The following is a 27,075-nucleotide window of genomic DNA, read 5'->3' as shown; positions in this document are numbered from 1 at the left end:
TTGGGTCATTGTCTTGTTGAAACAACCATTTCAAGGGCATGTCCTCTTCAGCATAGGGCAACATGACCTCTTCAAGTATTTTAACATATGCAAACTGATCCATGATCCCTGGTATGCGATAAATAGGCCCAACACCATAGTAGGAGAAACATGCCCATATCATGATGCTTGCACCTCCATGCTTCACTGACTTCACTGTGTACTGTGGCTTGAATTCAGAGTTTGGGGGTCGTCTCACAAACTGCCTGTGGCCCTTGGACCCAAAAAGAACAATTTTACTCTCATCAGTCCACAAAATGTTCCTCCATTTCTCTTTAGGCCAGTTGATGTGTTCTTTGGCAAATTGTAACCTCTTCTGCACATGCCTTTTTTTTAACAGAGGGACTTTGCGGGGGATTCTTGAAAATAGATTAACTTCACACAGACGTCTTCTAACTGTCACAGTACTTACAGGTAACTCCAGACTGTCTTTGATCATCCTGGAGGTGATCATTGGCTGAGCCTTTGCCATTCTGGTTATTCTTCTATCCATTTTGATGGTTGTCTTCCGTTTTCTTCCACGTCTCTCTGGTTTTGCTCTCCATTTTAAGGCATTGGAGATCATTTTAGCTGAACAGCCTATAATTTTTTGCACCTCTTTATAGGTTTTCCCCTCTCTAATCAACTTTTTAATCAAAGTACGCTGTTCTTCTGAACAATGTCTTGAACGACCCATTTTCCTCAGCTTTCAAATGCATGTTCAACAAGTGTTGGCTTCATCCTTAAATAGGGGCCACCTGATTCACACCTGTTTCTTCACAAAATTGATGACCTCAGTGATTGAATGCCACACTGCTATTTTTTTGAACACACCCCTTTCAACTAATTCAACTAATTGCCCAATTGCACAGCCTTAAGAGCGTGCATATCATGAATGCTGGGTCTCATTTGTTTTCTGAGAATCTACTGAACCTACTGGTAACTTGTTTGCCACGTAGCAATAAAAAAATATACGAAAAACCTTGATTATTCTGGTTAGTCACATTGTACTGCTATTATTTTGAACAATACTGTATATCTGTTACTTAAGTAAACAGACAGGGTTTTATAATAAATTAAATAAATTGGAGTAAAGGCTGATGAAATATATACATTTATACACACACACATACATTACATACATTTTATCTATATATCTAAATAAAAATAGGCTCAGTATATATGACCCAAAGTAACTAGTAACTAACTACTTGAGTAGATTTTTTTTTTATCCGATACTCTTTTACTCTTACTCAAGTAACTATTCAGACTAGTACTTTTACTTTTACTTGAGTAAATATTTCTAGAAGTACTTTTACTTTTACTTGAGTACAGTTTTTGGGTACTTTACCCACCTCTGGACACCACTACTATATACGTTATCATACGTCATCTAGCTTCTACAATACACACATATACTGGTGTGCATTAAAGTCTTTAATTACCGTTCTATATTAATGCTCTGCTTACTGACACAAACACACACACATACACAACATGACACACATATATTGGAGATTGCGCAGCTCACACATCCAGGAGAAAAGAAACTAGTCAATACTGACCAAAAACTTTTATTAATAACAGTTTTTACTAAATTGCTACATTATATTTTCCAGGAACAAGAGTATAAAATCATTGTTTTTTTAAGTAAACACTCTAAAAAGGGAAACGCATAGATGCGCATACACTCAACTTTTATCCCTCTCTCTCGAATTGGCAATATTTAAAAAAAAGTGGTGGGGGGACTAGCGCCCCTCAATGTCTACCATAGCCCATTAACACCCTGATCAGACATGAAAATATGTTGTGGCACTATCATGCAGTCTATAACGATACAGTATGACGTTAGCAAATATAAGAGTTTTTTGCAAACATTTCTTTGAGTAAATATGAACTTGTATGAGGGACTGTCTGGCCCGTCCCCTACCCATACCCCTACAACCAAAAGAAACCCCTACCCCTTCATGTGAACCCACGAAACGGAGGGGAAGGGGAAAGGGGTAGAATTGGGGGTAGAAAGGGCTAAGGGGTAGAACTGAAATTGGGCCTTTGGGTCTCAAATTAGACATTTTATCAATTAAGTGTTTCAAGCATCCACATAGAGCATCGGAAGCAACAGTCACTGTGTTAACAAAAGGAGTAACAACAGAATTAATAATTGAAAACAGAACTTTAGGAGTATAGGGTTTTGAAAAAATAAATAAAATCATAAAAATAAGTAGCCTTAGCAGACTAAGCAGCAGACTGAAAAGCTGATAAACTGTCTTTAAACAACTGAAATTAAATAGATAATTTATCCTTCTTCCGTTTGTGCTTGGCCTTTCTACAAGCTTGTCGTAAGAGTTGAATATCAGAATTTTGCTACTGAAACAACAAACAGTGCAAGTTGTTAGAAGCACTTACTAGAAAAACATTCTTAATGCAAACTTTGGTCATGCAGCTCACTTTCTGTCCTCCGCCGTTAGCATTATCCATTAGGTGACATGACTGGCAGATGTTTTGTGATTACGGTATTTTTCAGACTACAAGTTGCACCTGAGTATAATTCCCATCAGTCCAGAAATACATCATGACGAGGAAAAAAACATATAAAGGTTGCACTGGACTATAGGTCACATTTATTTAGAACCGAGAACCAAGAGAAAACATTACCGTCTACAGCTGCGAGAGGCCGCTCTATGCTGCTCTGTGTAGGCTACAGGAGCAATGAGCAGCACATAGAGTGCCCTCTCACGACTGTAGAGGGTAATGTTATCACTTGGTTGTTTTCTGTTGGTTCATGTCAAATTAATTTTGTTAAATAAGTCGCACCTGACTATAAGTTGCAGGACCAGCCAAACTATGAAAAAAGTGTGACTTATAGTCAAGAAAATACGGTAATCGATAATCAGATTTGATTGATTGTTTACTAATTATTACTAATCAGTACTTGATATAGTTAAGATAGTTCTTAAAGAAATGGTGAGCCAGTTTTTGCTCTTTTTCAATTGGTCCTTGATTCCTATAAATGTCATATTCATCCTGTGCCCGATGTGTCTGGTGACCAACAGAAAGGCCTTTACAAGAAGCAACCATCAGCTTGCCAACTCCATCAATGAAGAACTCTGAAGTCAGTGGTGATCATTCAAAGATGAGACATGGAAACAAAGAATGGATGGACATGGGAAGACATTAGAAGAATGAAATGTGCTTGGAATCAATCAATGAAGATGGTACACTTACCGGTGTGAGCGACTCTTTTGAGGAACGGATCAAAGCCAACCCTTCGTACAGCATCAGTCCTAGCTAAGAAATAATTCACAACACCATCCACTAGAAAGCAGCCATCATAACCTGGAAGTGGTTGATGAAACTCTCTAATACGTTTTAGGCAGCCGCCGTCATTCTCATCTCCCTCGTCATACTCCAGAACAAAGTAGAACTGGTCCCCCGAAACCTCACCACCAAGCTAATCACAGAAAACAAACTTTTACAACAAGTATATATTGCTAAAAGACTTTTCTCTAGTTCATAAAAGAATATCCATTCATACTTACAACATCTAGTTCCGGAAGCGCTTCCATAATCTCCACAAATCTCTCAATCCGTGTCTCACTCAAGAACTCAAAGTCGTCATCAACCCACAGGAAGTATTTAGTTGTGAGTTGAGATACAGCCAGATTTCTGCCTGCAAACCAGCCCTGAGAAGATACCAAAATCATCAGCAGTGATAAATTACCAGGTCATCAACACTTGGTGTCCACAGGTCAATTTACAGTGAACTAGCAAACAGCAACAGACATGTTTGTGGAGTTTTGTCAGATCAGTTTGTTCCCTCTGTTGGTGCCTGATATAAAGAGCTGACAGTAGGCACTAATTTTCGCCTATTGAACATGTGTAAGTGATGACATGTTTACCTGTGCAGGAGGCATGATGTAGTGCTCAATGTTGTTTCCAGGCACATTTTCAGGTTTCAGGCTGTCATCCGCAACAATGATCTTGATCTTTGGGTAAAATTTCCTGATACTCTGGATAAGGACACCCAGCTCCTTATACCTCAGAAAGGTCTTGGTTATTATGGTCACTTGTGAGTTGATATCTGAGAGACAAAAGAGTTCCTTGGTTTAACTGTGCACAAATTTGAACTATTTTACTCAGGACAATTTCACTTGTTAAACTTACATATCACATTACATTTATGTAAGCATATCCAGTGTCATAACCTTTTTTTTGTTTGTTTGTTTGTTTGTTTTTTTGTTTGTGGTGGTCTCACCTTTTCCTGGGTCATACAAAACAGGAACTGACGGTCTCCTGATAATGATTGGAAATATGGCCTTGTGATCCTCAAAAGTGAAATAAACTAAGGAAAGAAGATAAAACTAATATTTACAGATATCTAAATGAGCCTTTATTAAAAAGAAATTCAAAGAACAGCAGACATTATGCTATGTTATCACTCCTCTCATCTGGGATTATTAGCCCACACACTGCATTAGTGGTGGGGATTTGTCAGTGACTTTTCTTCACAAATTTATCCCAATATACGGCAACAAAAGTATATATCTTTATGAGTGAATCAACTAATCATTCACTCAACAGATTCGATCAAAACACAAATTCAGTCAAGAATGAATCATCACCAATAATTAACTTGCTCAGAGAGAGGAGATATGGTTTAATCTGCTGTGGCTTTGTCAGAGGATAAAGAATAGGCCGAATGAATAATGCATAGGACAGCAATATTTTGTGTAAAAGGTGAGTAACAATATTAAGTTTTGTTTACTGAATGGTTATAAAAGCAAAATCACACCAACAATCCTGTTTCGGTTTCTTGCTAGCATGATATCCTGTGAGTGTTTTGTCTCGTTTTCTCATTAGACTACTGTGTGATCGTCATTGCTAGGAAAGGTTTTGGTTTAAATTGTGTTTGTCTTACCCTGGTAAATACGTGCTGAAAGTAGCGCTTGGTTTTGCATTTGCCTATCACGGGACTGCCCAGTTTCGATCTGCTAAATAGTGAGGCATGGCCAGCTGACATCAATCACAGGTAATCAGGCAAATACAAAAGCGGTAGGTTTCACCGCAGCAGCGGTTGTGGCACCCCTCGTGTGTAGACCGAGTGTAAAGACAATAGACTCTACCTGCGCGACTCCACCGAACAAGGACACCGACACGGCACTTGAGTATTGCCCCCCCCCCCCCTTTCTTTACTTTTTGTATAACTTGTTCTCAAATATATCTTACATTTGTAGTCACTATGTGCTTTCAGATCTCTACTATCACTACTAACACTCGAAGAGCACGCTACGTACATCGCAGGAAGGCCTGTCTGACAAACCTACAGTCTGTCCCTCTGACCTCTACTACTACGCTCTCTATTCCAGTTGGTCGCCGTGAGAGGGCACTCTATGCTGCTCATTGCTCCTGTTGTGACACTCGAGTATGGATGACAGGAGACAAAAGCAAGTAAACAGATTTTATTAGACAAGATGAGATGATGGAAGGTCGGAGAATGACGCAGGAACCACGATGGCAGCACAGACTGGTGAGTAGACGAGTTGAGTGCGCTGATGACGATGACGGTGGTGGTAAATCCAAGTGCAGTGATAATAATCCGTGTGTGAAGGTAAAGGTCCAACAGAAACCAGACCGGAGACAAAGCAAAGCAGGAACACACGAATCAGACATCAGCCACGAATCTACAAACAACGATCTGACAAACAGGAGACGAAAGACAGGGCGTTAAATAGGCAGTTGGAATGAGTAGCACCTGCCACTGATCAGACGATCAGCGGCAACACCCACATGAAACAATCAACATGACGTAACATGAATACAGCTGGAGACGTGCATTCATGAACCGTGAAACCTGTAGCCTACACAGAGCAGTTGAAACTGCCAGTCTGCAGTTAACAAAGCAGACTTAATTTCATCTATTGCTTCTCATTCCGGTCTCAACCTCATGGCACTGACTGAGACTTGGATCACACCTGAAGATACTGCCACCCCTGCAGCCCTCTCCACTAATTTCACTTGTCCCCACACTCCTCGTACCACTGGGAGGGGTGGAGGTACGGGTCTACTTATATCAAAAGAATGGAAATTTGATCTTCAGCCATTACCTACAGGTACTGGTTCATTTGAATCACATGCCATTACTGTAACCCACCCTGTTAAAATACACTTTGTGGTCATTTATCGTCCCCCAGGTCAATTGGGAAAGTTCTTGGAGGAGTTGGATGTGCTGCTATCAAACTTTCCTGAAGATGGTACTCCTCTGGTACTGCTTGGTGACTTCAACATCCACCTAGATAAACCCCAGGCTGCTGACTTCAAAACCCTGCTCGCCTCATTTGATCTCAAGCTAGTGTCTACTACAGTGACTCACAAATCAGGCAACCAACTGCACCTCATCTACATGCGCTGTTGCTCTGTATACAACTCTTCAGTTGCTCCACTGCACACCTCAGACCACTTCCTCATTACTGCTAACCTAGCACTTACTCCTGAAGCGCCTCACACTCCAACGCAGGTCACCGTTCGACAGAACCTATGCTCACACTCTCCATCTCGCCTATCTTCTGTGGTTTCCTCTGCACTTCCTGCACTCTCTCAGTTTTCAGTTCTGGACCCGAGCAGTGCTACGGACACTCTGCGCTCCACTTTAACATCTTGCTTGGACAACTTTTGCCCACTGTTGTCTAGACCAGCATGCACTGCCCCATCTGCCCCCTGGCTGTCCAAGGTTCTCCGTGAACATCGCTCTAAACTCAGGGCTGCAGAAAGGAAATGGCAGAAATCAAGAAACTCTAACGACCTCAGGGTGTAACAGTCTCTCCTCTCTTCCTTCTCTGCAAATGTCTTCACGGCTAAAACATCCTACTACCACAACAAAATAAACATCTGTTGTGATGCTCGGACACTCTTCAAGACTTTCTCTTCTCTTCTTAATCCGCCACCACCACCTCCTCCTTACAGCGGACTCTTACAGCGGACTACTTTGCAGTTTTCTTCACAAATAAGACAAGAACCATCAGTGACCAATTCTCCACACCGCAGACTGAGGACATCTTCAAAATGACCGACGCACTCTCTTTCTCCTCCTTCTCCCGACTCTCAGAGATGGACGTCTCCAAACTTCTCCTGTCCAATCATCCTACTACTTGTCCACTTGATCTGATCCCCACTCACCTCCTTCAAGCGATTTCTTCTTCAGTCATACCTTCGCTTACTCACATTATCAACTCCTCTCTTCACTCTGGAACATTTCCCTCAGCATTCAAGCAGGCTCGGGTAAGCCCACTGCTCAAGAAACCATCTCTAAATCCAGTGATTCTTGAAAACTACAGACCGGTATCCCTTCTTCCATTGATTGCAAAGACACTTGAGCGAGCGGTGTTCAACCAGCTTTCTATGTTCCTTGTACAGAACAACCTCCTGGACAGCAACCAATCTGGCTTCAAAAGTGGCCACTCAACTGAGACTGCTCTGCTCTCGGTTACTGAAGCCCTGTGACTAGCAAGAGCAGCTTCAAAATCCTCAGTACTCATCTTACTGGACCTGTCTGCTGCTTTTGACAATGTTTATCACCAGATTCTCCTTTCCACCATCAGAAAGACGGGCATCTCTGGAACTGCACTCCTGTGGGTTAAGTCCTACCTCTCTGACAGATCCTTCAGTGTGTCTTGGAGGGTTGATGTTTCAAATCACACTACCTTACTTCTAGGGTTCCTCAAGGCTCAGTACATTGGCCACTTCTCTTCTCCATCTACATGACGTCATAAGAATCTGTCATTCAGAAGCATGGCTTTTCTTATCACTGCTACGCTGATGACACCCAACTCTACTTCTCATTCCAGCCAGATGACCCGACAGTAGCTGCTCGCATTTCAGCCTGTCTGAGAGACATTTCTAGCTAGATGAATGACCATCACCTTCAGCTTAACCTTACGAAGACAGAACTCCTGGTGATTCCAGCTAACCCATTGCTTCATCACAACTTCTCTATACAGTTGGGCTCATCAACCATTACTCCTTCGAGGACAGCCAGAAACCTAGGAGTTGTGATGGATCATCAGTTAAGCTTCACAGACCACATTGCTACAATGACCCGGTCCTGCAGGTTTGCCTTATACAACATTAGGAAGATTAGACCCTTCCTGTCAGAGCAAGCCACCCAACTTCGTGTCCAAGCTCTTGTTCTCTCCAGACTGTACTATTGTAATGCTCTCCTGGTGGGCCTTCCTGCATGTACGGTCAAGCCTCTGCTATTGGTCCAGAATGCAGCAGCGAGGGTTGTCTTCAATGAGCCAAAAAAGCTCGTGTTACTCCTCTCCTCATCAGGTTACACTGGCTACCAGTAGACACTCGCATCAAATTCAAGGTACTGATGCTTGCCTACAAGACGACCACTGGCACGGCACCAACATACCTAAACTCACTGGTTAAATCTTATGTGCCCTCCAGAAGTTTGCACTCTGCAAGTGAACGACGCCTTGTGGTGCCATCCCAAAGAAGTTCAAAATCACTCTCACGGACCTCCTGGACTGTGCCTAGCTGGTGGAATGACCTCCCAATCTCAATTCGTACAGCTGAGTCTTAACTCATTTTCAAGAAACATATAAAGACTCATCTTTTTTGTTTTTCTTAAACATTGAGGCACTTAACTGGCTAGCATGTATCTTGTAACTTGAGTGTTAATCGCAACACATAGTACATATTGTAAGCCTAAGTGTCTTTCCTGTACAAATAGCCTTTACCCAGGTCTGATGTTCTGATGTGGTAGATTGTGCTGGTGTAGGTCACTCTGGACAGCAGATCGTTGAGTTGTGTGAGGTTGCTGGATGAGATGGTCAGTTCACTCTGACCCTGTCCCTCCACCTGATCTCCATCCAGAAGATCCTCCACTGAGAGCACTCCACTCTTCACACTCAAAGACACCTGCAGACATCACTGTGTTAATGCAAATTAAGTACTTTAAATTCACATCTAGAACAGAATTTTATGGTGAAAACAGCATTTTAGAGTCGCATCTATTGTGAATGAGTAACTCATACACTTCAAAAGAGGAATTGGCTTAGAAACTATTTTCACTCAGAAATAGCTAATTTCATAAATTATTACATCATTTCTGTAATACTGAATTAAACATGAAATTTTGAATTTGAAAAAGTAAAATAATATTTTCTTGTAAATACTGTTTATTTTATTCACAAGTTAAATAAAATAAATAAATACAAAAGTTTCTTCTTACAGTGTATTAGGGTTTTAACCTATAATTGTCCTTAAATAAAAAAAAAATAAAAAAAGATGCACAAATGGCATTGTTTGCTTAACCTTGTACAACTCCCTGTTGTTTGTTGTTAAACCTCTCCCTTGTGTTTGAAGAGCAAGACCTGAAATGATGATATAAAAACACAGTTAACTGTTTCAAATTCACTGATCAGAGGAAAATATACTTTTGTAACATTTTTAATATTCTAAGCAACATATAAGCTGAGGTTTTGCTCCATTTACAAGGAATGTAAGTTAACCTGGTATCAAACTTTTCTTCAGAGGAGCTACCCTGAAACCTGTGATTGGATATTGGAGAGGAGAGTTGGCTGGGGCAATAATAATTTCTGTGTTTGTCTTCCTCCTGAAAAAATGACATGAAAAATACCACAATGTTGGAAAAATGGTATAAATGGCTCCAAGAATGTCTAATGAAAGAATAATCATTGGAAATTTCAACTGCACCCTTGCTAAGAGAAAATATAATGGAGCAAGTCAATCCTCAATGAGAGGTGTAACAACAAAGATACACAGATAAAGGTCAAAATGCTCTAAAAATATGACGACTGTCAAAAAATAAATAAATAAATCAAATGTGCATTTAAAGTTACATTCATGACAAATGGTAACATGACGTAGGATTGGGTTGTGTTAACAGGACCGTGGGCAAGATGAAGAAAAATCCAGTTAAACCTGAGTTGATATTGCTTGTATTCATTCGCTCTGCTTTCAAGTATGTTATCCATTTCATGTGGCACAACTTTCCTCGTGAGTTTAGCTTCTTTACAAGAAACATTTGGCCCAATGAGTTCTGTCAAACTTGACAAACATATAAAGATCACAGGTTAGGCAGAGCATCTAAACTGGATCCTCTTAAGATTAATTAACAAAATTTAAATAATACTTACCTTGAGATATTATATTTTTCAGGACTTAAGCTGTTTAACAGAATAAAGTAAGCAGATGTAATAACATTGCTTCGTAAATAGTAAGAGAAAGGAAGGTTAAGGTACAGAATCATTGTAAATATATAATGTAACACAAATAGAAGAAACTGAAAAGTTAATAAAAATGGGTGTTTCTTCAAATTGACATTTTACGAGGCACTTCAGATCAATGCTGCACTGTTTTTGCATAAATCAAGTCTGTTTAGCTTCAATCATGCTGCACAATTTAGTGCATGCATGACAGCTTACAGTTCATTCTGCATCCATAGCTCTTAGCAATAAACAAATCACTGCTATAAATGCTGGCTATCTTTTAATGGGCTGACAGGTTTGCCCCCCCATAAATTTTATATATATATATATATATATATATATATATATATATATATATAAGCCATCTTGTAGGCCACCTATGAAGGTTATTTAATCCCAAATAGATTTGCATACGCAGGGTAAGAGTTAGGGAAGTGTACATAAAACTTAAGCTGTAAACTATAAGAAAAGCGAAAACAACAAAAGTATTATGACAGAAAAATGGAAGATTGCAGATCATATTTATTTTGCTTTAACATGAAGCAGTTTCACAATACATTAATTACACTTATGAGTGTCAGTAAACTGCTGGAAACAATTTTTTCTTATGCTTGAAATTCGGGATACACCTTTACAAAGCTTTTCTTACAGTTTACAGCTTACAGTTGGGCTAAGGAGAACCTGGGCTAAGGAGAAGAAGAACTAGACTGTTGCCCAATGGTCCAAAGTCCTCTTTTCAGATAAGAGCAATTTTTTAATTTAATTTGCAAACCAAGGTCCTAGAGTCTGGAGGAAGGGTGGAGGTGGCCAAAAGCAGTGTGGGCAGGTTAAAAGTTAATCCCTCTTTTTTTCAATGAACAGCCTACACAGAATATTACAACAGCTGTGTTAATAACAGGAGACCCATTTGGTGAGAACAGCACTGCAGTCTTTCCTGGTGGTGAGGAGCTACTTGCTGATGAACCTGCCCACATGAGTCCACTTTACTATGAGTGCCTGTGTTCTTTTCAGCATTATACAGAAAAGCAACTAAAAGTGCACTATTTTTCTACTGTATCTGTTAGGCATTCAGAAGATCATGGCCCATTTTCACAAGACGGTCAGCAGTCATCAGCATCATAAATCATCAAAATTTTAGTATATTTTAATTTTAAAAAATTATGTCACGTTTGTATCAAATTTTAAAAATCTAGTTAATGCTAATTCAAAGCTGTTTTTAATGCAGCATCTTTGGGAGGGATACTAAATTTGACATCATTCTCTCTTTTGACTGCTGTTATCAGTCTCTGTTAAAATTTTCCTTTTATTAAGTCATGAAAAATCTATCGTAGATTTTTTATTTTGCTATTTGAGAAAATGAGAATGCAAAAATATATATTTGTGGTACTCTCCCATTCACTGCTCTCGAAGTTTACCCAACTATGACGACTTCTGCTGCTGAGAAACACAGAAATGTGAAAAGGGTTTTGTCACAGTGTCTGGTCTGTGTTTCCCTGGGTGTTCACTAGTGGTCTCACTTCCCCATAGGCATCCCACTGCAGGCACTACATTTCCCACAAAGCCTTGTCTCTTCATCACAGTTAATTGCACACCTGTTAATTGCACTCAGCTGTCGCCACTTTCATTGGCTTCACCCATCTATATAAACTGGTCTGTTTTCTATCTGTGTCATGGAGTCCTTGTTTTCCGTCACCCGGCTTTCTCATGTTTCCTGTGTTTTTCTTGGTGCTTGTTTATAGTTTTAAGACTGATTCTATGGTTATGACCTTTTTGCCTGTTCTGGATATAGATTTTTTGGATTACCCATTAAGCACTGCTATTGGATCTCTCGTTTCGTGTGTGCATTCGTGACAGGTTTAAGCTACATACAGCTATCTTGAGGCTTATCAATTTCTAAAAATATCCTGTGTGAATTTTCCCAATCAGTGACCTCTATTTAAAACAGGAAAGAAAATGTATTATTGATTGCACTATACATACAATTTTAATTGAATTAATTAAATTTTTTTTTTTTTTTGGCATATGAAAAGTTCTAAGATATTTGAGTCACATTTATTTGTTTACAGTTTTGTCAAGGTGTAAAGGTTTTATTTTTTGTTTATAATAGTATTCACACTGATGTTTCCATGAATTGGAATAATGATGTGCAGTACTGACTATTTAAGGTGATTGTTTATTTGAAACTATGGATATTGTTGTTGTTTATCAATAAACAATGTTGCCTATCTGGTGGTCACTACGAGTTATGTCGAACGACATATGGGGTATCACCTGGGAGGCCAATCATCTCTGAGTTTAAAGGTGCCATCTGTAATGTTTGGCAAAAAAAATCAAGTCATACTCCACATTCCATAACAGATGGGGGCAGTATGCCTCAATAAAGTGAATTGGTCTACTCTAGAGTAACAAACGAGAAACGGCATAGTCTCTATGCTCCGCCCCTACTTTCACAACAACACTACAGCCATAGCCGAAGCCTAACTGTGTGTTCACACCGCCGGCGTCGAGAGTGTCAAAAATCGCTCTCGACGCTCTGCTCACGACGCTGCAGAAAGATTTGTGAGCGCTCAGACGCTTTAACGTAGATTGAATGCTTATTTTGTATTTAAAGCGGCCGCAAAGCACACAAGCTTGTTGATCTCGTGCAGACTAACCACAAGGAGTTATAAGTTAACCTCATTAAATATTGTTGTGGACAAAATATTAGGATCCTTTACTTAAAATGAACAATCTCAGACACCTTGGTCCACGTATCACTTTTAATTAATTTTTTTATGTCCCTGTACGTAAACAGGGACACATAGATTAATACAAACGCTAAACAGAAATAATCAACCTGTCCTTTATTCTGCTTGGAAACTAATGTGCCAACTCTCAAGCATTCACCGTGAGACACACGCAATTGACTCTTTTCACACGCTTTCACGCCACACATACATTTTTTCACGCACAGAAAAACCACGAAGCAAAGAGGACACAGAGACCAACAGACTAGACAGAGCAGGTTAGTTATGATATAATAATAGGGCTGTGCAAAAAATCGAATGCGATTTTCATGCACCTCTCATCAGTAAAGACGCTCCTGTAATTAGAAGCCTGTGCGTTCAGATCAGGGTTGCCAGGTTTTCACAACAAATCCTGCCCAGTTGCTTCTTAAAACTAGTTCAAAACTAGCCCAATCGCGTTTCCGGGAGGTTCCCCGATAAAAATTGCTTCCCGGGGTTAAAATATACATTCTTGGGAAGGGTTTCCCTGGTAAAATTAGCATTTTAGGGGTAAATATCACGTTATTGGTATTGTGATTGCTTCAAACCGCGGACATGAAAAACAACCGCAGACTTGGCAACACTGGTTCAGGTGGAGGGGCAGTTACTACACAGAGCCGTAGTCTACCGACAACTAACACAAAATCGTTTTCAAAATCGACAAAGAATCACCTGCGATTTTAACATCGATGTTGTGTAGATTGTCAGTGAATTACGGCTCTGTGTAGTAAATGCCAACCAGTGTTGCCAAGTCTGTGGTGGTTGTTTTTCATGTCTGCGGGTCGCAGCCACCCCAATACAAATAACGTGATCTTTAGCCCCTAAAATGCGAATTATACCAAGGCAACCCTGCTAAAAAACGTATATTTTAACCCTGGGAAGCAATGTTTTATCGGGGAACCTTCTGGAAGCGGGCTTGGGCTAGTTTTGAGAAGCAACTGGGCAGGATTTGTTGTGAAAACCTGGCAGCCCTGATCTGAACACAAGTGCTGGAGATATACTTCTAATTACAGGAGCGTTTTTACTGATGAGATGTACATGAGTAAAGACATGCACAGCCCTATATAATAAAATGGGTACCGTTAAGTTATAGCTAGCTAATTATCAAACGCAGCTACGGTTAGCCATCGCTAACATTAGCACGTTTATCGAACAGCCTTTGATACATTTCTATGTTATAACTTCCCGAAAACAAATACACAAACATATAAAACAAACTTCTAGCGAAATACTAACAGCATCTAACTTACCAATCCAAAAGAAATGTTGCAAGATCGGAGTCGAACCTCATTTCTTTCAGGTCCATCAGTTGTCTCCAGTGATTAAAAGCAGTGCTGATTTATACTCTTGATTTGTGTTTCCGAGTGCGGTTGTTTCCCTGTAGCGGGTGACGCTCTGTTCCCTTAACTGAAATGAACTAGTGGGCTGTACTTCCCACATGATTGACATCAGGTTCAAGTACACGCCCACAAGCCGTGCGAGTTATTCGTGTATTGAAGGTTGGCTGGTGGTTATGTTGCCCGCATACCACCTCCCATGGCCGGAACTGGTATTACGACACCTGTCGGGCCGGGGCTAGTAATGCTAATGCTAATTAAGGTTGATATCTCTGCAGCACTATAACTTGACATTTTTTTATGACATCATCGCCCTTATTTCTTCTCATTCTTTTGATGCGTGTAGATCATGTTATGGATATTTTTACCTCAATTTTTGCATATGGCACCTTTAAGAGAAAACGGCAATGAAAATTGGCTAGTGGATTTAACATATCTGAGCCACTCCCCGAGCCTATGGGTATAAATAGGTGAAATGTGTATTGTGGGCGTATGAATATACGCAGCAGACCCCTCTGTTGCCTCCCATCCCGTTCTCCCTGGCTCGAGCAGGGGACCGCCAGCTGGCGCTCTGGGAGATCTGAGGATTACAGTGAGAGCTTCTCCGCCGGGCCACAGATTCAGAGGGGCTTCCCCCCTCGGGTGTTGTTACTGCTGCCAAATCTGACTTGGAGTTGTCGGCCGTGCTTGCCCAGGCAGCCGTGAGTATTGGTTTGGAGGTGACTACACCGCCTAGCCCCAAGTCCACACAGCTGGACGATTGGTCTCTTGGCACAGAGCGCGGCTCACATCCTTGTTCTGCTCTGGTTCCTTTCTTTCCAGACGTGCATGAAGAGTTGATGAAGTCGTGGACGGCCTCTTTCATTGTCAGAAGCCGCCCGTCTCCCTCTTCCATCCTCATCACCCTCGATGGTGGGGCAGCCAGGGTGTATTTGTGGACATTCCCCAGGGGGAGAGAGTGATTGCGGTACACCTGTGCCCGCAAAACTGGGGCACGACATGCAACAGGCAGGCAGCTTCAGGGTCCTGGACAGGACCTCGACTGCTTTGGCACATCAACTGTCCGGAGTTGCTGGCTGTGCATTTAGCCTTATGGCAGTTCCTGTCACTGTTGCTTGACAAGCACGTATTGGTCCACACAGACAACACTGCGGTTGTTTCGTACATCAGCCGACAGGGCAGTCTATGATCACGTTGTATGTCTCAACTCGCTCGCCATCTCCTCCTCTGGAGTCAGACGCAGCTCAAGTCGCTGCACGCTATCCACATCCGGGGGGAGCTCAAACGTGCAGCTCACTTTCCTTGGGAAATGGCGACTCCATTCCCAGATGGTCGGGTTGATCTGGAGTCGATTGGGGTAAGCCCAGGTAGACCTGTTTGCTTCCCACGAGTCCTCCCACTGCCAGCTGTACTATTCCCTGTCCCAGGCCCCCATGGGCATGGATGCAATGGCACACAGCTGGCCTCTGGCTCTACGCAAGTATGCGTTTCCACCAGTGAGCCTGCTCGCACAGACACTGTGCAAGGTCAGGGAGGACGAGGAACAGGTCCTGTTGGTTGTGCCTTACTGGCCAACCTGGACCTGGTTTTCGGAACTCATGCTCCTCGTGATAGGCCTTCCCTGGCGCATCCCCCTAAGGAGGGACATCCTCTCTCAGTGGTTGGGCACCATTTGGCACCTTCTTCCAGATCTTTGGAACCTCCACGTGTGATTTCTGGACAGGACGCGGCAGACCTACCAGCAGTGGTAGATACTATCACTCAGGCTAGAGCCCCCTCTACATGGCAGACCTATGCTCTGAAGTGCCTTTATAATCAACAATACGGTTGGTTATACACCAAGCCATTCCCTGAAAATTTATTTTATTTCAAATCATTTAACTAACCAGCTAATATTCATTGAGAACATAGACAAAACATGTATTAATGTAATTGTCTATTGGCAATATGTTTAATCTGTTATGTATTTATTTCTATTTATTAAAAATAACAACATGAATTATCAATTTGCCACTTCTATGAATCAACTACTTACAAAAAAAAACACAGATCCCTTTACTCTTACTCTAATATATATATATATATATATCATGATACACTAATGATTCATTATTACTTACTACAAAATTATATTTAATAATACAAAACAAGATAACTCCACATGATGTTTCTCTCTTTGTGACATTTAGTGCTTTCAGACAATGATGTGTGTCGTTAATAATTTCTGTGCATGGCTGCATAGTGTAATGCCGAAATACACAATAATATGTTTTAAACTTTAAAAAGTAAATTAATATAAATCATGATCGTTTTACAAAGTATGTTTTCAAAGGTGTAAGTCGCTTCATTTTTGTTGGAAGAAAAAACAACTGTCACACTGTGATTAGGGCTGAAGTTGAAAGCATCGGTATTGGATGCGCGCGCACACACGCACACACACACACACACACACACAGACACACACACACACACACACCTTGTACTCCCTGTTGTACTCTCTGCTAGGCACCCCTGTGGTCTGAAAAATGTGCTGAATCCATGCAGATCCAGCTCAGGGGAGGAGCCGAGACTTGCCGTAGCTTGCCGCCATTTGAAATGAGTTTTTAAAGGTGACTGAAGCAATCACCAATTAATTAATCAAATAATTTTTTAGGAGAGCTAGGCATAAGTTTAGGGGTGAAGCCCCCCTAAAAAGGGCCTAGCGATGCCCCTGCACCACTCCTTTCTTTGACCCCATGGTGAACTTGCAAGCGCTGTCCCTGGAGGAGGCAGATAATGTATCCACCTATGACCCGTAAGAGCGCTTCGCATATACGTGGACCACAGCCAGAGCTTCAGAAGCTCTGAGCAGCTCCTGGTCTACTTTGAGGTCAGCAGAAGGGAAACGCTGTCTCGAAGCAGAGGTTGGCCCACTGGATAGTGGATGCCATCACCTTGGCATACCATTCCCAAGGCCAGCCGTGACCCCTGGGGATGAGGGTCCACTCCACACGGACTGTGTCCTCCTCCTATGCATTGCCGCACAGTGCATCTCTGGCGGACATCTGTCGAGCTGAGGGGTGGGCAACACCTAATACCTTCGCAAGGTTTTACAACCATCATGTACAGCCAGTTTCTTCCAATGTGTTGGGTAATAGGTAATTCGCGGGAAGGGCTGGCTGGGTGTAGCTTGCTGCACCATTCCCCCAACACAGGGATGCGAGTGCCTTTCTTCTCCCAGTAGAGTTCCCCGGTTGGCGTACCCTGGTCGAGCATCGGTCGAGCATCCTCCAGCACCCTTGGCAGTCAGACTTGGCGGAGCAGTCTGTCGCCCGGCCTAGCACTGGTGTAAGCATGCCAGGAGTTCCAGTCAGCCCATATGGCTTGATTCCCTATGGGTAATCCCATTTGTGTATCCTTCCATGGTAAGGTTTCCCTCTTGACAGACCTGCTCTGTCAGTTTCTTCTGGCAGCTGTTCCATCCCTACTCTAAGGTAGAACCTGCCTTTGAGGCCCATTCCACATGTAGTACTGCCCCCTGGGTCAGTCCATATCAGTATCTCCACATCAACTCCCTACAGGTAGGATGTGGTCTCCATAGCCACCTTTTCCTAAGGCGCGCTTCCCCATCGTCTTGCCAAGTTGGCAAAGGAACAAATAGGGAAGATTTGAAGCAATCTTTCTCCAAAGGTTGAAATCCCTTCCACAAACTTTGTGTGGGCGGAACAGCAGCGTATCCTTCTCCAGAAGCAATGTACTCACCCTTTGGCCCCTTCGGTATCAAGGTCAGTGAATTTGCGCTGGGGCTTTGGGAAGGTTATGACTTTAAGCGTAGCTTTTGTGGCGCGCCACGGCTTGCTGACAATTGCAGCGCCACAGGGTTGTGACGGTGTTCAGGTTTTGCCGTTTTCCATAGGACCCCATATGTCATTTGACATAACTCGTAGTGACTGACAGATAGCCCTGGGCTTCATGCCTCCACATCCCCCCGATAGCCTCATAGACAGTAAAAGACTGCCTGCGAGCTTCTCCTCCTGTCCATACGGTAATTTCTCTACTGTGCGACAGAGAGTCGCTGGTTATGACGCAATCGTTAGCCTATTTTTTACAAAAACTGCTTCTACGGGACCATAAAGTAAGATACAAGGTAATGGAGCCTTTTATACATTTTTGTGTTTCTTTAGAAATAATGAATGGACAAATGGAGTCTAAACGCCTCAGATGTAAAGTTATTCGTTGTCAAAGTGACACCAAAATGAATGGGAGTCAATGGAATGCTAACAGCAGGTGGCGGCGCACAGGCGTGCTTCAAAAAAATATGAAACCCTGCCCCCCTGCCTCCTCCTCTTCCTTCCTGCACTATCAAATGACGTTTGATAGGGTGTCCGAGATTTTTATTTTTCCTCTTTTTTTTGGCGCACAAATATTTTATCAGATTTTTCGTCCACACGGATCTGGCATTTTGGAAGAGTGAATTCGATGTTTTGAAACAGGGTCCCAGAGTGGATATATTTGAAAACGCTGCCTTTGCGTTTCGTCTCGATGACAAATCCGTACATTTTCTGAAAATATGGCGTCACTAGCCCACGTCTCGCCCCTAGTCAAACACCACTACATCACGTAACAGCTACAAAATGAACAGATCCTGCCATTAGCTATATAGAAGACATATCTTGTATGTATATATGTGGATATGAAGAAGCAATACAGGAGACCTATATTTCCTGTATATGCACATATATGCACCTCAATTTTGCCTATATGTGGCAAAATATACGCATATATGCACCATATATGCAGTATATATACAGCATATATGCAGCATATATACGCAGCAGCATATATAATCATATATGTGCATTTATGTGCATATACACTGCCTATAGGTTTCATATATGCGCATATATCCAAGTATAGGTTCTTTCCAAGTGGGAATCAGAGACGTACAGTACTTTTATATTGATGTCAAAGAAGGAGAAGCTTCACTATCCTGAATTAACTGCTTTTATGAGGAAACAGCTTGTTTACATTTTGGTTCTGATTTTATCAGAATGAGTGGACAGTTGTGTGGATTATTGTGATGTTTTCATCGGTTGTTTTCAGCAAATTTGGACTAAGAGAGTTCACATAAAGCCAGGCTCACACTACTTTATAGCAGGGGTGTCCAAATTCAGTCCTGAAGGCCACCACTTTGCCCTTCAGAGTTTAGTTCAATCTTACCTCAACACACCTGTCTAGAGGTTTCTAGTATGCCTAGGAAGACCTTGATTAGCTGGCTTAAGGTTGAAACTAAACTCTACTCTACTAATGAACAGATGAGTTGAAGAAGACATACAAAAATGTGCAGTGTTATACTTCAGGAACATAATTGAGACCTGCTGCAGAAGTTCAGACTCTATAAGTGCTCCAAGTCGAAGAAACACCCTGTTACTAAAATCACCACAGTGCACAGGTGCTCTAAGAATAGTGTAGATCATTTTAAGAGTTTCTAAATATCAATAAACAAATACAGGCTAAGAGCAGTAAATATGAAGAAAGGACTATGCATACCAGCTTGCAAGTGTGCTTTTCTTGCTTTCAAACATGCCACTTTGTATAAAGTAGATGCCCAGTGCCGCACCAAGAAAAATCAGGAAAAAAATAAGACGGATGTACCTCATGCACCTCATTATGGGGGATGATCTGAAAGAACAGTTACACACAGCAATAAAAGTCACACTGTAACACATTTATACAGGAACTTTTTAATGAATGCTAAACATGCAAAATTAATGTAATGCTTGTAACAACACAAAAAGTAAATAATTTAAATTTTTGGTGACTTAAATGAATTTTAAACAGCTATTTCATGTACACATTTAGTTTTCTAAAAGAATAGTTAAAAAAAAAATATATATATATTTTTTTTTTAACAGATTTGGAGAAATTTAGCATCTTGCTACATCTTGGATGGCCTGTGGGGGAGTACATTTTCTGCAGATTTTAGTGAGAGGTTTTCCTATAAGCTATATTTTCACATTTATTAGATAAAACAGAGAAAAACACAAAGCAATGGGTGAAGTGAGAAGGAACAGGGATAGGCCGAAATTAACACAGCTGCAGAACACACACTTACTATAAATGCTCCAAAGGCCAACACACACACAAAAAAGTGCATATTTCTGCAAAAAGACATCATTAATTGCATCATTCATCACATAACTGTGCTGTATTTGTTACTGCAACATATTTGAGTGCCACCCATGAGCTTATATACTGAATGATATCAGTACTTTTTTTAACCGTTCAGACGTTCTATCTTACTGCTCTGCACTTTGCTTTTTATTTCTGTACTTTTCTCTGATTTTTCTAAGATTTTTTACTACATCAGATCATGAAACAAGTAGATGCTCCCTTTACTCAAACCCCAGTGCTCAAACAACAGATTTTTGGCACAAACGCTAAAACTAAAAACTTTGGGACTGGAATAATTCTACAAAAAGAAGATTTTGCCTCCCATTGCTAGCAGCTTACATTCCTGAGACAGGGACGGGATAACAACTGCCTACATTCAAACAGAAGAGAGAGAAAATACCTCCTGTTGGATCTACTTGTTTCATGAACTGCTGCAAACTTCTACAAAGGATTGTGATTCTTCAAACAAAGTTACTTGCTGGACTTCCAAAACAGTGGGAAAACATAGCAGCAATTTTAGACCAATATTTACTGCATCACAACACAGAGACAGCATTCATTAAGATAATAAATTATATTCGCTTAAATTGTGTCTCTGGCAAAATATCGGTGCTGGTATTGCTAGATCTCAGTGCTGCGTTTGACACTGTCAATCATAACATACTTCTACAGAGACTGGAAAACTGGGTTGGGCTTTCTGGGATGGTACTCAAATGGTTCAGGTCATACATAGAAGGGAGAGGCTATTATGTGAGTCTAGGAGAGCATAAGTCTAAGTGGACGTCCATGACATGTGGAGTCCCACAAGGCTCAATTCTTGCACCGCTCGTTTAGCCTGTATATGCTTCCACTAAGTCAAATAATGAGAAAAAATCTAATTGCCTATCACAACTATGCTGATGATGCCCAGATTTACCTAGCAATATCTCCAAATGACTACAGCCCCATTGACTCCCTGCTGCCAGTGCATTGATGAAATTAATAGTGTTCCTTTAGCTCAATTGGTAGATCATTGCTCGATTCCCCGGGAACACATGATAGGTAAAAATTGATAGCCTGAATGCACTTTAAGTCACCTTGGATAAAAGCGTCTGCTAAATGCATAAATTTGTTTACATTTATTTTTATTTATTTAATAGTTGGATGTGCCAGAACTTTCTTCAGTTAAACAAGGAAAAAAACTGAATTGCATTTGGAAACAAAGATGAAGTTTTCAAGGAGAATGCATACCTTGACTTTAAAGGGGTCAAACAACTAAAAATCAAGTCAGGAATCTGGGTGTGTGTGACGAGTGGGGCGGGGCCGATAGCCGTGGGAATGGGGCGAGGTCAGTGGAGTGATTAGAAATGAGCAACACCTGCTCGACCCACCAGTCTCGAGTCCCATGGAGCAGATGGAAGGATATAAAACAGGAGCGAAGACAGTGAAGGACAAGAGAGGACTGGGCCTGGACTTTATTTTATGTTTTGACAATCAAATTAAACTTTAATAATAAAATAAAGACAAAACAGCGCGTCAGCCCCTCACGGTCTGGAGACAGACCTTAGTTTCAGTAGTCATGTCAAAACAGTAACTAAATCAGCATACTATCATTTAAAAAACATTGCAAGAATTAGATGTTTTGTTTCCAGCCAAGACTTGGAAAAACTTGTTCATGCCTTTATAACCAGCATGGTGGACTATTGTAATGGGCTCCTCGCTGGCCTTCCCAAAAAGACCATTAGACAGCTGCAGCTCGTCCAGAACGCAGCTGCCAGGATTCTGACTAGAACCGGAAAATCTGAGCATATCACACCATGCCTCAGGTCCTTACACTGGCTTCCAGTTACATTTAGGATTGATTTTAAAGTACTTTTACTCGTATATAAGTCACTAAATGACCTACGACCGAAATATATTGCAGATATGCTCACTGAATAAAACCTAACAGACCACTCAGATCACTAGGATCAAGTCAGTTAGAAATACCAAGGGTTCGCACCTTTAGTTACTATGCCGCCCGCAGTCGGAATCAGCTTCCAGAAGAGATCAGATGTGCTAAAACACTGGTCACATTTAAATCTAGACTCAAAACCCATCTGTTTAGCTGTACATTTATTGAATGAGCACTGTGCAATGTCCGAACTGATTGCACTATATTTCACTGTTTTTTTTTTTTAATGTAAAATCATTTTCTAACTGTTTTTAAATTCATTTTAAGTAAAATTTTTAATCATTTTAAAAGTTTTAAAATTGCTTGTTTTATTTTAGTTGTTATTTTTCTTCATGATTATTTTACTTTCTTTTATGTAAAGCACTTTGAATTACCATTGTGTACGAAATGCGCTATATAAATAAACTTGCCTTGCTTTGCCTAACATGCCTGGCAGCCACAGTTTTTTTGTTTATTGACTGTGGATCTTACATGGTCTGTACTAAAGATCAAAAGGAATTCACAAAATCAAATATAAGCATGAAAGCCAATGGTCAAAGCATTCAAAGCAGTCATTAATAAACACAGTAGCCTCAAAAGCCATCATCGTCTCTTCTCTGTACTCGTATAGATCCAGCCTCTTTTGTACAAACTTATGAATTAGCAAAATGACAAACACATATGGAAAACAGACAAAAGTGAGATGTACTGTACTTACCAGTATAAAATTACCATTCCAGAAGAGCAGTAAATTCGAGTCTTTTTAAAACCTCCCAATCTTAGCTCCTTTCTCTTTCTAACATTTTGAGATATCCTGCTCTTTCTTTTTCCAGTGAATGATCACTTTACACCACACCTCCAAGCTAGACGTAGAAAGTTAATGTGTATCAGATCTCTTGAACAACAGCATAATGCATTTAAGAATTGAAGCAGTGGAAAATCTGCAGAAAGTAAGGGGCAAAGAACAAATAATTATGAGTAGAGCCACCTGAACCCCAGACTCTTTTATACAAAGAAAATATATTTATCTCTTATCAGCTGTCATGCGTTCGGTGTGCAAAATAAAGTGCTCAACGAAGGAGTATAAACAAAGAGTTCTTTTAATAATCCACAGGAGAGAACAGGCAATAGCAAACAATAGCAGACAAAGGAATCAGGGGAGAACCAGGACTTATTAACAGTGAATTTAATAAAAAAGAACAGAAACAGGTGTAGAGCTAATTAATAAAAAAAACATGGAAACTAACTAGGGAAGGATAACAGAGACACATAAAACTAATCCAATACAGTTCATACATATGACAGTTCGCTCCCTCCCGGAACGGCACATCCTCGCACCCACAAACAGTCCAACAGCAGAGGGAGGGTGGGGGGTTCAGGAGGCGGGCGTGGAGCAGGCAATCGGAAAGGGTCACAGTTCATAGGACCAGGGTGGATTAGATTGAGGGAGGAGCTAGGTAGGAGCCTTGAGCAGGAGTCTCCAGTTGGAGATCCAGAAGCCAGCCAGATTTGCGGCCCATGGTCAAATCGATGGTGGGAATAACCATGGTGGAGATAGGACCAACAACACCTGGGGGCCGACTGACAGAGAGGATGCAAGTGCAGTAGGAGCCCAGGATGGAGCAGAGCATCCGCAGAGCCAGGTTGACACAGAAGATCTGGAAGGCCAAGGCAGAGCAGTAGGGTGAGGTGACCGAGGCAGCAGCGGGGCTCCGGAAGACCGCGGTGGAGCCTTGTAGCTTTTCTTTGGCCTCAGTCTTAACAATAGGGTTGGCTATTCACTACAACATGTTCATAGAAAATGTATGGTGTATCTGCATTATCTACACAGTTTTCCTCACCCATATCTACAAGGAAATGTGTACAGGTTAGCAGGCTTTCAATACGCCAGGCATATTACCAGTCTAACAGCCATGGCCTAATAATTTTAGGAATATTCTTGCAAGTTCTAGTTTCTTTCACATTATTCTCTTTCAAAACATAAGATATTAGATTGCAAAAATTGAAATGCTTTTGCATTACATTGTTCAGATCTTTGGTTTCTAAAAGTTTTTTTTAACAATTGGATATCATTAATAAGACCTTAACTCACCCAAAAATGAAAATTATGTCATTAATAACTCACCCTTATGCTGTTCCAAACATGTAAGACCTCCTTTTATCTTTGGAACACAGTTTAAGATATTTATAGCTCTCAGTCCCTCCGTTGAAGCTGTGTGTACTGTATACTGTCCATGTCCAGAAAGGTAAGAAAAACATCATCAAAGTAGTCCATGTGACATCAGAGGGTCAGTTAGAATTTTTTGAAGCATCGAAAATACATTTTGGTCCAAAAATAGCAAAAACGACGACTTTATTCAGCATTGTCTTCTCTTCCGTGACTGTGTGAGAGTGTTCAAATCATAGCAGTCTGGATATCGGGTTCGCGAACGAATCATTCAGTTCACCAAATCAAACTGAATCGTTTTAAACGGTTCGCATCTCTAATACTCATTAATCCACAAATGACTTAAGCTGTTAACTTTTTTAATGTGGCTGACACTCCCTCTAAATTCAAACAAACCAATATCCCGCAGTAATTCATGTACTCAAACAGTACATTGACTGAACTGCTGTGAAGAGAGAACTGAAGATGAACACCGAGCTGAGCCAGATAACGAACAAAACATTGATCGTTCACGAGTCAAGAACCGTTTTTGTCAGACGCGTCCGATTCGTGAACCGAGCTGATGATACTGCGCATGTGTGATTCAACGTGAAGCAGACCGACACACAGAGCGTCTGAACTGAACTGATTCTTTTGGTGATTGATTCTGAACTGATTCTGTGCTAGTGTTATGGGCGCGGGTAAACCGAAGGCTTGAATCAAGGGCAATCATCGCAAATGACGCCATTACGTCGAGCGCAAAAGAACCGGTGAACCGCTTTCTTCAACCGGTTTATTGAATCCAACTGTCTGAAAGAACTACTGGTGATCCGAACACCGATGCAACCGGTTCTTCACTCGTGAACGAGTCAGTCTATTGTGCGTTATCTGGCTCGGCGTTCATCTTCACAGCAGTTCAGTCAGTGTACTGTTTGAGTGCATGCATTACTCCGGGATATTGGTTTGTTTGAACTCAGAGGGAGTGTCAGCCACATAAAAAAAAAAAGTTAACATCTTAAGTCATTTGTGGATTAAAGGGGGGGTGAAATGCTCGTTTTCACTCAATATCCTGTTAATCTTGAGTACCTATAGAGTAGTACTGCATCCTTCATAACTCCAAAAAGTCTTTAGTTTTATTATATTCATAAGAGAAAGATAGTCTGTACCAATTTTTCCCGGAAAAACACGAGTGCCTGGAGGCGTGACGTGTGGGCGGAGCTAAAGAATCACGAGCGCCAGTAGGCTTTTGTGTTGAGCACGTCTGGAAGCTGTGACACTGTGAGGATAAAACCAACCAAAACAAACCACGACTAACAGTCAGATTCAGCGTATATTTATGATCCAGAATCAGATCCAGAGGCTGAAATTGAACAAGAGCAGCATCAGCAATCAGTCTCTATGTGGTATGTACTGAAACTGTATATATTTGCTTAGCGGTTTTGGAAAATGACTAAGTTCCACTTTCTTTGTCGTCTTTTTTTTTCTTCTTTTAAGCTGTACATGTGGAAAGTGTAGTTTGATGACAACATCGCATGTTGTTTACTTGATGTGCTTACGTGCCGATAGCTAAGTTAACAACACAGAGATATTTGAAGCAGTTTTACTCACCGCCTGCGGTTCCAACACACGATCGTGACCCTTTTTCGTTGGGACTGCATAATCGAAATAAACGATGTGCAAATCCAGCGTCAAACTGGACCTTGTTTGTAAAACAAGCATCTTCGAAATGCAGGAGAACAAACACAAACACTTGCACAACTCCATTGATGCCCTGTAAAAATAAACTCCATCCACTGGTCCCTTAATGCTGTTTCTCTTTTGGTAATCTGTGCAGGGTTGTCTTGCCCTGGCAACCAAAAACACACTCCTTTTGTGACATTTCGCGACGCTCTCGCTCTGATCAGTGAAGTCTGTTGTGCTCTCAGTGCTGTGCTATACGGGAGCGCTCTTCCGGCAGACATGCCCTCAGGATCCATATAAGGAAATTCCGCTCCATCTAACGTCACACAGAGCCATACTCGAAAAAAACTTTCCGAAACTTGTGACAAACCGGAAGTAGTATTTTTGGAACAGAAATACTCCTTCAAACGTACAACTTCATTTTTGAAACTTTGTCCATGTTTAGCATGGGAATCCAACTCTTTAACGGTGTAAAAAACTCAGTATGCATGAAATAGCATTTCACCCCCCCTTTAATGCGTATTAGAGATGCGAACCGTTTAAAACGATTCAGTTCGATTTGGTGAGCTGAATGATTCGTTCGCGAACCGGATATCCAGACTGCTTTGATTTGAACTCTCTCTCACAACAGACATGGAAGAGAAGACAATGCTGTATAAAGTCGTTGTTTTTGCTATTTTTGGACCAAAATGTATTTTCGATGCTTCAAAAAACTCCAACGGACCCTCTGATGTCACATGGACTACTTTGATGATGTTTTTCTTATCTTTCTGGACATGGACAGTATACCATACACACAGCTTCAATGGAGGGACTGAGAGCCCTCGGA

At 41.2% G+C, this 27,075-nt stretch overlaps 1 protein-coding gene and 1 long non-coding RNA gene across 4 annotated transcripts; both read right to left on the bottom strand.

The window, feature by feature from the left end:
* Positions 1 to 1,603: 1,603 nt before the first annotated feature.
* LOC113046702 (beta-1,4 N-acetylgalactosaminyltransferase 1-like) lies at positions 1,604 to 23,262 on the bottom strand. 3 transcript variants are annotated; one of them, XM_026207622.1, is made up of 13 exons: positions 23,139 to 23,262; positions 19,885 to 20,016; positions 10,182 to 10,211; positions 9,967 to 10,092; positions 9,534 to 9,637; positions 9,337 to 9,395; positions 8,760 to 8,940; positions 4,274 to 4,360; positions 3,918 to 4,099; positions 3,558 to 3,701; positions 3,385 to 3,469; positions 3,244 to 3,302; positions 1,604 to 3,125 (listed from the first exon to the last, which is right to left on the bottom strand). In XM_026207622.1, the coding sequence occupies exons 2-13, from the start codon at positions 20,001 to 20,003 to the stop codon at positions 3,096 to 3,098; spliced, it is 1,206 nt and encodes a 401-aa protein (XP_026063407.1). In that variant the 5' UTR covers positions 20,004 to 20,016; positions 23,139 to 23,262; the 3' UTR covers positions 1,604 to 3,095. The 3 variants fall into 3 exon arrangements, with proteins under 3 accessions (XP_026063407.1, XP_026063403.1, XP_026063404.1); XM_026207618.1 differs by having other exon boundaries at positions 3,244 to 3,469; positions 23,139 to 23,261; XM_026207619.1 differs by lacking the exons at positions 9,967 to 10,092; positions 10,182 to 10,211 and having other exon boundaries at positions 3,244 to 3,469; positions 23,139 to 23,260.
* LOC113046703 (uncharacterized) lies at positions 5,463 to 5,848 on the bottom strand. The gene is made up of 2 exons (XR_003276142.1): positions 5,802 to 5,848; positions 5,463 to 5,770 (listed from the first exon to the last, which is right to left on the bottom strand). It is a non-coding gene; the product is annotated as an uncharacterized LOC113046703 (long non-coding RNA).
* Positions 23,263 to 27,075: the final 3,813 nt, after the last annotated feature.

The sequence above is a fragment of the Carassius auratus genome, chromosome 28 (genome assembly GCF_003368295.1).
Source record: "Carassius auratus strain Wakin chromosome 28, ASM336829v1, whole genome shotgun sequence".
Taxonomy (NCBI): domain Eukaryota; kingdom Metazoa; phylum Chordata; class Actinopteri; order Cypriniformes; family Cyprinidae; genus Carassius; species Carassius auratus.
This window is presented reverse-complemented; position numbering and strand designations above follow the sequence as displayed.